This window comes from Cydia amplana, chromosome 23 (genome assembly GCF_948474715.1).
Source record: "Cydia amplana chromosome 23, ilCydAmpl1.1, whole genome shotgun sequence".
NCBI lineage: Eukaryota > Metazoa > Arthropoda > Insecta > Lepidoptera > Tortricidae > Cydia > Cydia amplana.
Window position 1 is genome coordinate 3639226 of NC_086091.1, and position 17368 is coordinate 3656593.

Genomic DNA, 17368 nt, shown 5'->3' on the forward strand with positions numbered 1-17368 from the left:
AATTGTACCTGATGATTTAGATCACATTAAAAGAAATACGGGTATCGTCCAATACCAAGACTATGCGGCAGTAAATTAAATTTGTAAGATTTTATTGCATAAAATCAGGTATAAATTAGACAAGAAACATAGTAGTTTCTTGTCTAATTTACTTCTATCTATACGTAACGCCTATACGGCACCCAGACTGCATGTTTAATCTAGGAATATTATTTAGAATATAAAATCATGATCTTGGGGCACGGCAGTGCCCCCGCCAAGTCGAGCGCGAAGCAAACACTGCCGTACCATCCTTTACTGGAACCATTTCGCCGCATTTTCAGGCCCCTATTTGAGAACCTCTGGATAAGACCAGAACGCAGAAATTTTCGTCATCCAGTAAGTTATAATCACATACTTAAAATCCAATTTCAAGTCTGTAGGTCATTTAGTTCCGAAGTTAAGCGAAAGCAAAGTTTCGCATTTATGACACTCATTCACTCATGATCATCAGAATAGAACTAGTACTTCCCATAAACTCAGAGAGCTGAAATTTGGTACAGAGTTAGGGTTTAATGGCCACATAAAGGGTACACCTAAAAATATTGCAATATCACTCACGTTTTAAAGATCTAAGAACTGCATAAGTAAGTTTGTAATCCCATATAAATATATGATATTACAAATTTACTGTTGCAGTTCATAAATGAAGATATATTTAGTTATGATATGTGTATACATAGTATGGGTATGAGTACCCGAAAAGAAGGACTGCCTACAAAAAGAGATGAGATCCCTTAAAAAAACATTACATGTAAAAAGGTGCAAGTCTCGCAACGCTTTTACTACAAAAAAGTTTTGAGATGTAATGTGAAACCAAGTCGGTTATTTCAATCAGTGCCAGGGGGTATTAAAACCGTATCAATAAGATATCTTTAATTTGTAATACATATAATGACTTGGCAATCGCACATAATGCTTTACTCGTACCGTACTCGTAAATATGTGTAATGCTCAAACTGCAATTAGCGCTAGCGTTATGTTCAATTAGAATTATTTTAATAGGTGACGATGATCCTTTTGCCATTATGCAGCCGTGCGATGGCCAAGTCATTATACGTATTACAAATTAAAGATATCTTATTGATACGGTTTTAACACCCCCTGGCACTGATTAAAATAACCGACTTGGTTTCACATTACATCTCAAAACTTTTTTGTAGTAAAAGCGTTGCGAGACTTGCACCTTTTTACATGTAATATTCTTATTCAATTTTTTCACATACTAATTATTTCCGATCAAATTTATTTAAATAATTTTGACGGGAATAAAATCAACATGATTTTATTCTTAGGAATTCTTATTTAAATAATGATTTTATTCTTGAATGACCAACACTGCTTACTAAGTATGTATGTATCTATTTAATTTAAACAAAACTATTTCACCTAGCAATGTTATAGATACCCAATAAATATAATGAATTCTGGTATTAATGAAAGATTTGAAGTATTAAAATAAGTTTATTTATCACTGCTATAGATATATATTTTCTGATCGCTGCATTAAGCGGTACAAGGTAAATTACGGCTTTTAGCTCATACAAACTCACCGCATATGAAAACATTTTAAACTAAAGTCTATTTTTTATTCGGTAGACTAAAATGACATTTCATAGTATGAATGAACATCATGTGTCATTTCATTTCATACTGTGAAATGTCATTTTAGTCTACCGGATAAAGAATAGACTTTAATTGCTTATTATAAAATAAGCTCGTAATAACTAGTACATATGTCATTTGTTAACAATGGTAAAATATCTACCACAATCCACTAGCGCATGTATCTTTATCACAAAGTGATTTTTTTTAATCACTCTATCTCTATTCTCTGGAATCTAAAGATAAATTATACCTAACTATGTACCAGTAAAATTACTAGTTAGGTAAAAATTTTTCTTTAAATCAGTCTTTAATCTGTAGGTACATACCAAGTGTGAACCCGAAAATAAAAATAATAATCTAAGTAGCATAAAATATAACTATGTAAATAATAGCAGATATTACTAGGATAGGATGTTGTTTACTTGCAACCCCTTTTCTAAACATTTCTAAACTAGAATTGCTCCGAAACACAACAATAGGAACACACAGGTATAAAGATAAACAAAGGAATAACCACGCTGCCTGCGGCTGTCGCTCCAAAATAATACTGTAATCGCTCACTTATGTTTTCAACTTTAGCTTAAGGACTCAAAGTGCAATATTGTTTGAATTGACAATAAGCGAAGTTACCGGCAAAAAAACTTGTTTGTGCTGGAGGCTTCATAGACCGCCCATGCCAACCACGGTTATTCAATAATGAGTTGAATTTAAGTCTGCGTAAAGATTACAATCGTTTGAACTGGTTCAAAACCTTATTATGAGGTAACAGAATCGACTGGGTTTTTATTTCGGTTACCGGTAACAGGGGTTAACTCGATCTGATACGGTTACCGAATCAAAGTGTTACCTTATCAGACGGTTACCGTTATGGTAGGGGTTTTTATAACCACTTCTAAAATAACCCTATGAAAAACCCCGGTTAAGGTAACCGGTTCCGGTCCCTGGTTATGACAGGTGCAGGTCAGCACACTCACAGTTAACTCTCAATTACACCTAAGACCTATCACCTCGAAAGTTGCAACTCAAGTAATCAAAACAAAAAGATCCTCAGTGCCGTGCGCCTTGCCGGCCGGCGCAGGTGCACAGCACAGCACGTGGATGGCTAACCGAGCGAAACAAAAATACGGACTATCTTCGTGTGGGAAAGAGAGCACAAGGCGGCAGCTCTGTGTCGGCGTCTACAAAGGAAAAACTAGGCGTGCGGCTCGGAACAGTTTAATAATGGTTTTAAGAACGAAATAATTCCGTTCTTAGGGAAGAACGTTATAATTCCGTTCTTCGGGAATATCGGTTACCGAAATCATTTTGTTCTTTCGTACTATTACGTATTTTGTCGTTTCGTAAAAAAAAATCGCATCAAAATCCGTTGCGTAGTTTTAAAGATCTAAGCATACATACAGACAGACAGACAACGGGAAGCGACTTTGTTTTATACTATGTAATGATAAGGAAAATATAATACGTTCTTATGTTTAGGTCTGTCATCATCTAGTCCTTACTCACTCGCTCTCCTACACCTTTCACACACACACACACACAGCCACACACACACACACACATACACCCCTAAAAGCATACACCTTATCACCCTCTCTCACACATCATTTTAATTAGGTTTAGTTACCGTATGTTACCTACTCTTTTGTAAGCCCCAAGATACAGGCTCAGCCTAGTTTGGGGCTTACCGGACACCTTTGTGATTGCGTACCTATTTTATTATAAATAAATTATTCTTATTCTTAAATGTACATACCTGCGCCTCTTAAACCTTTTAGGGCACTGGTCACACTTGTACCGCTTGTCGTCGTAGTGTGTGGCTCGCTTGTGTGAGTGCAGGTTCGAACGCTGGGAAAACGTCGCGCCGCACACCTCACACGCAAATGGACGTTCACCTGTAAACATGTTGATGTCAACTAGACATGGGTAACTCCGGAGTGATAGATAAAAAAGCGGCCAAGTGCGAGTCGGACTCGCCCATGAAGGGTTCCGTATTTAGGCGATTTATGACGTATAAAAAAAAAACTACTTACTAGATCTCGTTCAAACCAATTTTCGGTGGAAGTTTACATGGTAATGTACATCATATATTTTTTTTAGTTTTATCATTCTCTTATTTTAGAAGTTACAGGGGGGGGGACACACATTTTACCACTTTGGAAGTGTCTCTCGCGCAAACTATTCAGTTTAGAAAAAAATGATATTAGAAACCTCAATATCATTTTTGAAGACCTATCCATAGATACCCCACACGTATGGGTTTGATGAAAAAAAAATTTTTGAGTTTCAGTTCGAAGTATGGGGAACCCCAAAAATTTATTGTTTTTTTTCTATTTTTGTGTGAAAATCTTAATACGGTTCACAGAATACATCTACTTACCAAGTTTCAACAGTATAGTTCTTATAGTTTCGGAGAAAAGTGCCTGTGACATACGGACGGACAGACGGACAGACAGACAGACATGACGAATCTATAAGGGTTCCGTTTTTTGCCATTTGGCTACGGAACCCTAAAAAGATATATATCTTTCTCGTTTCATGAATCACTCTTCTTGTCTTTACGAATCCGAATGTATCAGTATATCCGTACGTCTCACTCCCTCGGCGACGATTTATGAAAGCGATAAGCGAAGTCTCGGTCGCGCATCGACCGAAGTAACACGAACGAGCGACAGCGGTCGTTCGGACGGATTCGGACGCGTCATTATAATTAACTACTCTCTCTCTTTCATGACTCAAAGTCAGCAAGTGCCGATGTTGCGAGCGGGACGACTGTTAAAGTGTCATTCAATAGAACTTGCTAACTATGTAAACAAAACTTACTAGTAATTTGACATTCAGTGTCAATTTTAGTATGGCGGTTTGTTTACATAGTTAGCAAATTCTATTGAATGACACTTTACACACGGATATAAAGATATAAAAGAGTGATACATATCCCAATGGTAAAAAGATATATATCAATCTTTTCCCTCTACTGACACATTTCACCCATGTCTAATGTCAACTTTAGCCCACAGACAATCCAACCTCTAGACATAGCATATCGCGCTACCCCCTCTGCCACACATACGGTAGCGTTACTCCATCTTCGAGTCAATCCCGCGCCGTGATTGGTCCGTGTCTTTGAACGGACCAATCACGGCACGGGATTCGCTCACCTCGTCCCCCCGCACCCCCGTATTTTTGGCAGCATCGGTTTCATGAAAGAATTGGCCTAAGCTCAGTCTAGAGGTTGGATTGTCAGTGACTTTAGCCAGTCTTCTTTGAGACCAAGCGGACAACGCCGTCCTCGAAACGTCGGAGGTACATAAAACTTTAATACGCGATTAAGTCCGGTTTTATAATTAAATATGTTTGCGGCTTCATCTGATCGTAGGACTCGTTAAAAACTTTCAATTACATGTAATCCCCTTACTTAGGTGTTGAATTTTAAGAGTTCTATGCCAATTTACGTTTTCTAGATAAATTAATAATGCAGAAAGGAAAACTATATGTTTGGGAAATACGACCCATAGTTTGGGAAATGCTGAGCTAGACAAGAAATTTTCACAGATGATGTATTTGTGTAAAACTAGTGCCCACGACAATTCTTGGGATTAGTTGCCAAGCGGACCCCAGGCTCCCATGGGCCGTGGCAAAATGCCGGGACAACGCGAACAAAAGATGATGATGAAGGATGTATTTGTGTTGCCGCTATAACAACAAATACTAAAAGTTAAATTTGTACGGAACTCTCGATTGGCGAGTCTCACTCGCACTTGTCCGGTTTTTGCTTTTCTTTTATGCTTCAAGTTTTTTTTTTTTTTTTTTTTTCATGCTTTCAAGTTAGCAGCCGTTTATGAATAACGCTATATATGTAGTAGTAAAACACATTATTGTACAAAAATCAGAACAAAACAGGTAAAATAACATTCGTCATTAGTACAAAGGCGAACTTATCCCTACATATGAACTTCTAGAATGAACACACGCAGGAAGGACTTGGACAACTTAATAGCGCCTAAATTGAAAGTTGTTCACCATTGTGTGCGATATCAAGCAATAAAATTGTATAACCGCCTCCCCATCGATCTGAAATCAATACATAATGTAAACAAGTTTAAATGCCGTCTAAGGGACCTCTTAATTACTAAATGTTAATGACTTTATCTGTAATTTATAAGTTATTTTCCAATATGTTTGTATAATATTCATAACGTGACTGAACTGACATAAAAGGCTTATTATTATCATTTTGTACACCTAGTTTAAGTTAAATGCATGTTGTTTATAAAAGTGTGATTAATTTAATTTAATTCAGTAGCTTGTAAGTTAAATTTCCGACATGATTGTAAAATTGTTATGGAATAAACTATCTTATCTTATCTTATCTTATGTTGATTGAACTGACATAAAAGGCTTATTATTATCATTTTGTATACCTAGTTTAAGTTAAATGCATGTTGTTTATAAAAGTGTGATTAATTTAATTTAATTCAGTAGCTTGTAAGTTGAATTTCCGACATGATTGCAAAATTGTTATGGAATAAACTATCTTATTTTATCTTATGTTGACTGAACTGACATAAAAGGCTTATTATTATCATTTTGTATACCTAGTTTAAGTTAAATGCATGTTGTTTATAAAAGTGTGATTAATTTAATTTAATTCAGTAGCTTGTAAGTTAAATTTCCGACATGATTGTAAAATTGTTATGGAATAAACTATCTTATCTTATCTTATCTTATGTTGACTGAACTGACATAAAAGGCTTATTATTATCATTTTGTATACCTAGTTTAAGTTAAATGCATGTTGTTTATAAAAGTGTGATTAATTTAATTTAATTCAGTAGCTTGTAAGTTGAATTTCCGACATGATTGTAAAATTGTTATGGAATAAACTATCTTATCTTATCTTATGTTGACTGAACTGACATAAAAGGCTTATTATTATCATTTTGTACACCTAGTTTAAGTTAAATGCATGTTGTTTATAAAAGTGTGATTAATTTAATTTAATACAGTAGCTTGTAAGTTGAATTTCCGACATGATTGTAAAATTGTTATGGAATAAACTATCTTATCTTATCTTATCTTATGTTATGTTGACTGAACTGACATAAAAGGCTTATTATTATCATTTTGTATACCTAGTTTAAGTTAAATGCATGTTGTTTATAAAAGTGTGATTAATTTAATTTAATTCAGTAGCTTGTAAGTTGAATTTCCGACATGATTGTAAAATTGTTATGGAATAAACTATCTTATGTATATGTATACCGGTGTGTATGCGCATGTGGTCCTTGACTTCGGCGCGGCGCGCGAACCCCTTCCCGCACACGGCGCACACGAACGGTTTCTGGCCCGAGTGCACAACGCCGTGCATCTCCAGGTTGTGCTGCGTGCCGAACGCCTTGCCTAACGAACATACACCATTTAAACATCTAACAAGAAAATCACTGGCCTAGGGCGTTCCATTACAATACCATTCTTCTAACAATTGATATTCCGTTAACGTTATACTTGCTAGTTTTTAAATTGACCACAAATAACTCAACCATGGATGATCATAGACATAGCCAGTGTTGGCCGTAATGTGTAATTCTAATTAACAATTAATCATTTCCATTAACCATTAAATCCGCAATTAGTCAATTGCATTACGCATCAATTTAAATTAAGTTAATTAGAATTGAATTTTGAGACGTTTAATTACATTGATTGTCAATCTAAATTAACGTTTAATGCAATTAAATCAATTTTTTCATAAACTAATAATTAATGTTACTATTGCTTAGAAACTTGGAGCTAGGTATTAAAATTAAAAATAAGCATATGAATACAAGATTCAGTGAATTATCAGGTCGTGATATTTTAAAATGAGACAACAAAATGACCCTGAAACCTGGCAGTAGGTACCTACTGGAACTCAGGTTTGGTGCAACATAGACACACGCCGTTTAGGCTATTCGACTCGTCACAATGAGCACTTGGGAGAGCAGTACCCAAGATGGAGCTGATGCTGAACCTTGGCTGTACCTAGTGGAACTCAGGTTTGGTGCAACATAGACACACGCCGTTTTGGTCATCCGACTCGTCTTGATGAGCACTTGGGAGAGCAGTACCCAAGATAGAGCTGATGCTGAACCCTGGCAGTACCTAATGGAACTCAGGTTTGGTGCAACATAGACAAACGCCGTTTTGGTCATCCGACTCGTCTTGATGAGCACTTGGGAGAGCAGTGCCCAAGATAGAGCTGATGCTAAACCCTGGCATTACCTAATGGAACTCAGGTCTGGTGCAACATAGACAAACGCCGTTTTGGTCATCCGACTCGTCTTGATGAGCACTTGGGAGAGCAGTACCCAAGATAGAGCTGATGCTGAACCCTGGCAGTACCTAGTGGAACTCAGGTTTGGTGCAACATAGACAAACGCCGTTTTAGTCATCCGACTCGTCTTGATGAGCACTTGGGAGAGCAGTACCCAAGATAGAGCTGATGCTGAACCCTGGCAGTACCTAATGGAACTCAGGTTTGGTGCAACATAGACACATGCCGTTTTGGTCATCCGACTCGTCTTGATGAGCACTTGGGAGAGCAGTACCCAAGATATAGCTGATGCTGAACCCTGGCTGTACTTAGTGGAACTCAGGTTTGGTGCAACATAGACAAACGCCGTTTTGGTCATCCGACTCGACTTGATGAGCACTTGGGGGAGCAGTATCCAAGATAGAGCTGATGCTGAACCCTGGCAGTACCTAATGGAACTCAGGTTTGGTGCAACATAGACAAACGCCGGTTTGGTCATCCGACTCGTCTTGATGAGCACTTGGGAGAGCAGTACCCAAGATAGAGCTGATGCTGAACCCTGGCAGTACCTAATGGACCTCAGGTTTGGTGCAACATAGACAAACGCCGTTTTGGTCATCCGACTCGTCTTGATGAGCACTTGGGGGAGCAGTATCCAAGATAGAGCTGATGCTGAACCCTGGCAGTACCTAATGGAACTCAGGTTTGGTGCAACATAGACAAACGCCGGTTTGGTCATCCGACTCGTCTTGATGAGCACTTGGGAGAGCAGTACCCAAGATAGAGCTGATGCTGAACCCTGGCAGTACCTAATGGAACTCAGGTTTGGTGCAACATAGACAAACGCCGTTTTGGTCATCCGACTCGTCTTGATGAGCACTTGGGAGAGCAGTACCCAAGATAGAGCTGATGCTGAACCCTGGCAGTACCTAGTGGAACTCAGGTTTGGTGCAACATAGACACACGCCCTTTTGGTCATCCGACTCGTCTTGATGAGCACTTAGGAGAGCAGTACCCAAGATTGAGCTGATGCTGAACCCTGGCAGTACCTAATGGAACTCAGGTTTGGTGCAACATAGACAAACGCCGTTTTGGTCATCCGACTCGTCTTGATGAGCACTTGGGAGACCAGTGCCCAAGATAGAGCTGATGCTAAACCCTGGCAGTACCTAATGGAACTCAGGTCTGGTGCAACATAAACAAACGCCGTTTTGGTCATCCGACTCGTCTTGATGAGCACTTGGGAGAGCAGTACCCAAGATAGAGCTGATGCTGAACCCTGGCAGTACCTAGTGGAACTCAGGTTTGATGCAACATAGACACACGCCGTTTTGGTCATCCTACTCGTCTTGATGAGTACTTGGGAGAGCAGTACCCAAGATAGAGCTGATGCTGAACCCTGGCAGTACCTAATGGAACTCAGGTTTGGTGCAACATAGACAAACGCCGTTTTGGTCATCCGTCACATCTTAACGAGCACTTGGGAGAGCAGTACCCAAGATAGCTGATGCTGAACCCTGGCAGTACCCGCAGGTTCAAGATGTGACGGATGACCTAAATAGCGTGGGCTTATGTTGCACCAAACCTGAGTTCCACTAGGTATAGCCAGGGTTCAGCATCAGCTCTATCTTGGGTACTGCTCTCCCAAGTGCTCATCAAGACGAGTCGGATGACCAAAACCACGTGTGTCTATGTTGCACCAAACCTGAGTTCCACTAGGTACATCCAGGGTTCAGCATCAGCTCTATCTTGGGTACTGCTCTCCCAAGTGCTCATCAAGACGAGTCGGATGACTAAAACGGCATGTGTCTATGTTGCACCAAACCTGAGTTCCACTAGGTATAGCCAAGGTTCAGCATCAGCTCTATCTTGGGTACGGTCTCCCAAGTGCTCATCAAGACGAGTCGGATGACCAAAACGGCGTGTGTCTATGTTGCACTAAACCTGAGTTCCCCTAGGTACAGCCAGGGTTCAGCATTAGCTCTATCTTGGGTACTGCTTTCCCAAGTGCTCATCAAGACGAGTCGGATGACCAAAACGGCGTTTGTCTATGTTGCACCAAACCTGAGTTCCACTAAGTACAGCCAGGGTTCAGCATCAGCTCTATCTTGGGTACTGTTCTCCCAAGTGCTCATCAAGACGAGTCGGATGACTAAAACGGCATGTGTCTATGTTGCACCAAACCTGAGTTCCACTAGGTACAGCCAGGGTTCAGCATTAGCTCTATCTTGGGTACTGCTTTCCCAAGTGCTCATCAAGACGAGTCGGATGACTAAAACGGCGTTTGTCTATGTTGCACCAAACCTGAGTTCCACTAAGTACAGCCAGGGTTCAGCATCAGCTCTATCTTGGGTACTGCTCTCCCAAGTGCTCATCAAGACGAGTCGGATGACCATAACGGCGTGTTTCTATGTTGCACCAAACCTGAGTTCCACTAGGTACAGCCAGCTGTTCAGCATCAGCTCTATCTTGGGTACTGCTCTCCCAAGTGCTCATCAAGACAAGTCGGATGACCAAAATGGCGTGTGTCTATGTTGCACCAAACCTGAGTTCCACTAGGTACAGCCAGGGTTCAGCATTAGCTCTATCTTGGGTACTGCTCTCCCAAGTGCTCATTAAGACGAGTCGGATGACCAAAACGGCGTTTGTCTATGTTGCACCAAACCTGAGTTCCACTAAGTACAGCCAGGGTTCAGCATCAGCTATATCTTGGGTACTGCTCTCCCAAGTGCTCATCAAGACGAGTCGGATGACCAAAACGGCATGTGTCTATGTTGCACCAAACCTGAGTTCCACTAGGTACAGCCAGGGTTCAGCATCAGCTCTATCTTGGGTACTGGTCTCCCAAGTGCTCATCAAGACAAGTCGGATGACCAAAACGGCGGGTGTCTATGTTGCACCAAACCTGAGTTCCACTAGGTACAGCCAGGGTTCAGCATCAGCTCTATCTTGGGTACTGCTCTCCCAAGTGCTGATCAAGACGAGTCGGATGACCAAAACGGCGTGTGTCTATGTTGCACCAAACCTGAGTTCCACTAAGTACAGCCAGGGTTCAGCATCAGCTCTAACATGGGTACTGCTCTCCCAAGTGCTCATCAAGACGAGTCGGATGACCAAAACGGCGTTTGTCTATGTTGCACCAAACCTGAGTTCCATTAGGTACTGCCAGGGTTCAGCATCAGCTCTATCTTGGGTACTGCTCTCCCAAGTGCTCATCAAGACGAGTCGGATGACCAAAACGGCGTGTGTCTATGTTGCACCAAACCTGAGTTCCACTAGGTACTGCCAGGGTTCAGCATCAGCTCTATCTTGGGTACTGCTCTCCCAAGTGCTCATCAAGACGAGTCGGATGACTAACACGGCGTTTGTCTATGTTGCACCAAACTTGAGTTCCATTAGGTACTGCCAGGGTTCAGCATCAGCTCTATCTTGGGTACTGCTCTCCCAAGTGCTCATCAAGACGAGTCGGATGACCAAAACGGCGTGTGTCTATGTTGCACCAAACCTGAGTTCCACTAGGTACAGCCATGGTTCAGCATCAGCTCCATCTTGGGTACTGCTCTCCCAAGTGCTCATTGTGACGAGTCGAATAGCCTAAACGGCGTGTGTCTATGTTTCACCAAACCTGAGTTCCACTAGGTACAGCCAGGGTTCAGCATCAGCTCTATCTTGAGTACTGCTCTCCTAAGTGCTCACCAAGACGAGTCGGATGACCAAAACGGCGTTTGTCTATGTTGCACCAAACCTGAGTTCCATTAGGTACTGCCAGGGTTCAGCATCAGCTCTACCTTGGGTACTGCTCTCCAAGTGCTCATCAAGACGAGTCGGATGACCAAAACGGCGTTTGTCTATGTTGCACCAAACCTGAGTTCCATTAGGTACTGCCAGGGTTCAGCATGAGCTCTATCTTGGGTACTGCTCTCCCAAGTGCTCACCAAGACGAGTCGGATGACCAAAACGGCGGGTGTCTATGTTGCACCAAACCTGAGTTCCACTAGGTACAGCCAGGGTTCAGCATCAGCTCTATCTTGGGTACTGCTCTCCCAAGTGCTCATCAAGACGAGTCGGATGACCAAAACGGCGTGTGTCTATGTTGCACCAAACCTGAGTTCCACTAGGTACTGCCAGGGTTCAGCATCAGCTCTAACATGGGTACTGCTCTCCCAAGTGCTCATCAAGACGAGTCGGATGACCAAAACGGCGTTTGTCTATGTTGCACCAAACCTGAGTTCCATTAGGTACTGCCAGGGTTCAGCATCAGCTCTATCTTGGGTACTGCTCTCCCAAGTGCTCATCAAGACGAGTCGGATGACCAAAACGGCGTGTGTCTATGTTGCACCAAACCTGAGTTCCACTAGGTACTGCCAGGGTTCAGCATCAGCTCTATCTTGGGTACTGCTCTCCCAAGTGCTCATCAAGACGAGTCGGATGACCAAAACGGCGTGTGTCTATGTTGCACCAAACCTGAGTTCCACTAGGTACAGCCATGGTTCAGCATCAGCTCCATCTTGGGTACTGCTCTCCCAAGTGCTCATTGTGACGAGTCGAATAGCCTAAACGGCGTGTGTCTATGTTTCACCAAACCTGAGTTCCACTAGGTACAGCCAGGGTTCAGCATCAGCTCTATCTTGAGTACTGCTCTCCTAAGTGCTCACCAAGACGAGTCGGATGACCAAAACGGCGTTTGTCTATGTTGCACCAAACCTGAGTTCCATTAGGTACTGCCAGGGTTCAGCATCAGCTCTACCTTGGGTACTGCTCTCCAAGTGCTCATCAAGACGAGTCGGATGACCAAAACGGCGTTTGTCTATGTTGCACCAAACCTGAGTTCCATTAGGTACTGCCAGGGTTCAGCATGAGCTCTATCTTGGGTACTGCTCTCCCAAGTGCTCACCAAGACGAGTCGGATGACCAAAACGGCGTTTGTCTATGTTGCACCAAACCTGAGTTCCACTAGGTACAGCCAAGGTTCAGCATCAGCTCCATCTTGGGTACTGCTCTCCCAAGTGCTCATTGTGACGAGTCGAATAGCCTAAACGGCGTGTGTCTATGTTGCACCAAACCTGAGTTCCACTAGGTACAGCCAGGGTTCAGCATCAGCTCCATCTTGGGTACTGCTCTCCCAAGTGCTCATTGTGACGAGTCGAATAGCCTAAACGGCGTGTGTGTATGTTGCACCAAACCTGAATTCCACTAGGTACACCCAGGGTTCAGCATCAGCTCTATCTTGGGTACTGGTCTCCCAAGTGCTCATCAAGACGAGTCGGATGACCAAACGGCGTGTTTCTATGTTGCACCAAACCTGAGGTCCACTAGCTAGATAAAAATTACGGGCGCCTTTATAAAATTACGATATATTTTTGTTAATTGATAATTATCAATAATATTTTTAATTGTCATTAAAAATTGATTTAATTTTTAATGGTTTGTGAAGCATTAACCATTAATTCTTTTTAATTTTTAATGGTTCGAAATAAATTAATATTAATGCAAATTGATGTTAATGCGAATTGACAATTAATTTTCCTTCAATGGTTAATGGTTAATTCGAATTAACCTTTTCAATGGTTAATTTTTAATGGTAATTGGGATTAACGTTCGGCCAACACTGGACATAGCCATATTTTTGTTTTAGTTTTAGTTTGACATGTATTAATTTTAATTTCAATTTTAAGTAATTTTTATATAACTGTAAATATGTCTTGTAAATATGATTGTGTAAATATGATTATGTAAATATGTCTTATACTTAATATAATTATTGGCTTTGCATGCCTTCGGGCTAAATGCGCTGATACCTGCATCCTGTGTAACATCCATTATGTACGTGCATTTTAGCAAATAAAATTTTGAACTTTGAACTTTGAACTAATACTTCTGAAAATGCTGAGAAAGCGGTATATCGTCGCTATACTTACTCAACCTCATATCTGCAACAATCATTTGATGGAAATGTCGCTTTTCTTTCATTCGGAATACGGGTGTTTTTGTCATCAAATGAGTGTTGCAGATACGAGGTTGAGTAAGTATAGCGGCGATATGTTCTCATAATATTTTACGTCACCCTAGGCCCGCAAGTGGGATTTTTTCCCCGCTACGCGAGGAGAAAATGTCACTTCCTGGCCAAGGCGAGACGTAAAACTTTAGACAAACCACGGGCGGTAATTTAATTCGTAAAGCGCGAAATCGCATATCGCACAAACACCTGCGACACACATCCCTAGGTATGTAATGTACTATTATGACTTTGCTAATAAATTGGCAGTGGCAGTAGGGATGATGACACATGTTGAATTTTATAACAAAATCTAGTAAAATAGATAGCAAACGAGCAATTTATCACAATACTGTGGATATTCAAATAAAATATTGAAAAATTACAAAATTACAGGACCTGAAAGTTTCAAAATTTAAGTTTTTTTTAACTTCCAAAAACGATAAAAGTAAGGGTACCATTCGATTCCTTACATTTCATCCAAAAAAATATTGTATAGCAACTATATACATAAACGCAATATTTCACCGACAAAAACGCAATTTTCTTGTTTTGTCCATACTACAAGATGGGCTCCCAGAGACCTTGACGTCACGTTCCCTTATCCTTTTGTTTAGGGCGTTTCGCGAGTGAAGTGCGACTGTCGGCCTTTGACTACAATTTCTGACTTTTGTGTTACTTTAATGCAATGCGCGGAGTTATTTATGTATGCCGATGACGTCACGGCAGTCGTCAGCACAACCGCTGAGCAGGACCTGGAAGAGGCGCTAAATCACGTATCGGAACAGCTGCACGAATGGTTCCAGTTGAACGGTCTGGCACTCAATAAAGATAAAACGTGTTTTATGACTTTTAAACTAAATGGTCACACAAGCAAAGCCCTGAAGGTGTGTGCGGGCGGTACCCCTATACAGCACCTGTCTTGCACGCGCCTTCTTGGTTTCCAGCTCGACAACGCGCTAACGTGGGAGCCGCACATAGACGGACTCTGCGATAGGTTGGGGCGCGCGTGCTCCGCACTACGTCGCCTGACACAAACAGCGGGAGGAGACGCAGTGCGGGAGTGCTATTTCGCAACAGTTCACTCACTCCTTACCTACGGTGTCGAACTATGGGCGCGCGCCTCCGACTGGAACCGTGCGTTCGTAATGCAAAAGCGTGCGGTCCGCGCGATGGCCGGCGCGCCTGCAGATGCTCCGGCACGACCCCTTTTTCGTGACCTTAAGATCTTACCCCTACCTTGCTTATTTATAAGCCAGGCAGCGGTATTGACACGAACGAACCTCGAAACATTTGAGCGAAAGGGTACCAATGCTAATTACAATCTCCGCAGCAACAAACACCACAACAGACTAGTCGCCGAAAAACATAGACTCGTGAAGTCGGAAAGACATATTTATTATTTAGGACCCGCTGTTTACAACCGCTTGCCTGACAATATCAGAGATGCAGCTACTACCGCGGCGTTCAAGGTTAGGTTAAAAAAGTGGCTCTTGCAAGAGCTATTTTATGACTACAAAGAATTTTTACAATTACCTTTAATGATGTAATAATATATAACCATAGAATATAATATAATAATATGCAAGAATATGCAATTATGATACCTATGTAATTCTACTTATACTTAAATACTATTATATACCTACTGACTTATAACGATGTGTTATTAATAATAAATTTCATTTCATTTCATTTCATTTCATTTCAATTGGTCCCATATAGACATTTGATACTAAAAACAAACCCGATCGATTGATGCCATAAATGAAAATTCGTCATGTAGCCTATTCTAGAGCTTTACGCATTTGATAGAGGTAGCTGTCATACAAGGCAAAAGCATTTCGTGACATTCTCCTGGAATGCCCCCCTAGTGAAATAGGGTACAAGTCTTACGCAGCTTAGGTGTAAAAGGGCATAAGTGTTACAACTGCGCTGCCCGAGACTTATACCCTTATACCCAAATTAATTATAAATAAATAAATAAATAAATATTGGGGGACATCTTACACAGATCAACCTAGCCCCAAACTAAGCAAAGCTTGTACTATGGGTACTAGGCGACGATATACATACATATATAGATAAATACATACTTATATACATAGAAAACATCCATGACTCCGGAACAAATATTAGTGTTCATCACACAAATAAATGCCCTTACCGGGATTCGAACCCAGGACCATCGGCTTAGCAGGCAGGGTCACTACCCACTAGGCCAGACCGGTCGTCAAAAATTAAAACTAAATAAATTAAAACTGATTGATGGATAATTGGGGTACTTATATTGTGTACTAACCACAAATGTTACACTCGAACTCTTTGAGCCCCGAGTGGGTCTTGTGGTGCTGGTTGAGGTTCTGTAGTGTGAAGAAACATTTGCCACAAGCGTCGCATTTGAACGGTCGCGGCCGGTCCTGCAAATTGCATACTATTATAGTTCGTTTTTAGGGTTCCGTAGCCAAATGGCAAAAAACGGAACCCTTATAGATTCGTCATGTCTGTCTGTCTGTCCGTCTGTCCGTCTGTCCGTCCGTATGTCACAGCCACTTTTCTCCGAAACTATAAGAACTATACTGTTGAAACTTGGTAAGTAGATGTATTCTGTGAACCGCATTAAGATTTTCACACAAAAATAGAAAAAAAAACAATAATTTTTTGGGGTTCCCCATACTTCGAACTGAAACTCAAAAATTTTTTTTTCATCAAACCCATACGTGTGGGGTATCTATGGATAGGTCTTCAAAAATGATATTGAGGTTTCTAATATCATTTTTTTCTAAACTGAATAGTTTGCGCGAGAGACACTTCCAAAGTGGTAAAATGTGTGACCCCCCCCCCCTGTAACTTCTAAAATAAGAGAATGATAAAACTAAAAAAAAATATATGATGTACATTACCATGTAAACTTCCACCGAAAATTGGTTTGAACGAGATCTAGTAAGTAGTTTTTTTTTTATACGTCATAAATCGCCTAAATACGGAACCCTTCATGGGCGAGTCCGACTCGCACTTGGCCGCTTTTTTTTAGCATTAGAAAGAACTTGCAAGAAGGTAAGCGATCTTGACATGTCTTTTAATTGAAAAACGCTTTTTAAAAATCAAAAACTATTACTTATGAAAGCAGAAGAATATAAATGATCGTATTAGATTCATAACTGTTACATATTTGCCGTAACTTATTTTTAAAATGTGTTTTTCAATTAAAAGACACATCAAGATTGTTTACCTTATTTCTAATGCTAAAAAAAACGAAGTATAATACACGAGTCAATGGAGTTAACAATAGGGGGTATTACTGCAATGTTTTGCCGCCAGAGTGCAGCGCTAGCGCCTTTAGTAAACCATAGAGTAACTTATACACACTGTGACTTTAACTGTTTTATGACAAGTATTCAGACAATAAAATATGACATTGACACATCAAGGCG

General features: G+C 40.8%; 1 protein-coding gene across 1 annotated transcript in view; it reads right to left on the reverse strand.

The window, feature by feature from the left end:
- LOC134658629 (zinc finger protein 585A-like) overlaps nucleotides 1–17368 on the reverse strand; it is a 50539-nt gene that overhangs the window by 16572 nt on the left and 16599 nt on the right. The window contains exons 18-20 of the mRNA XM_063514282.1: nucleotides 16237–16354; nucleotides 6910–7047; nucleotides 3401–3539 (exon numbers count right to left, since the gene is read on the reverse strand). Coding sequence (XP_063370352.1) covers nucleotides 3401–3539; nucleotides 6910–7047; nucleotides 16237–16354 — 395 coding nt within the window. The remainder of the gene's footprint in view (nucleotides 1–3400; nucleotides 3540–6909; nucleotides 7048–16236; nucleotides 16355–17368) is intronic.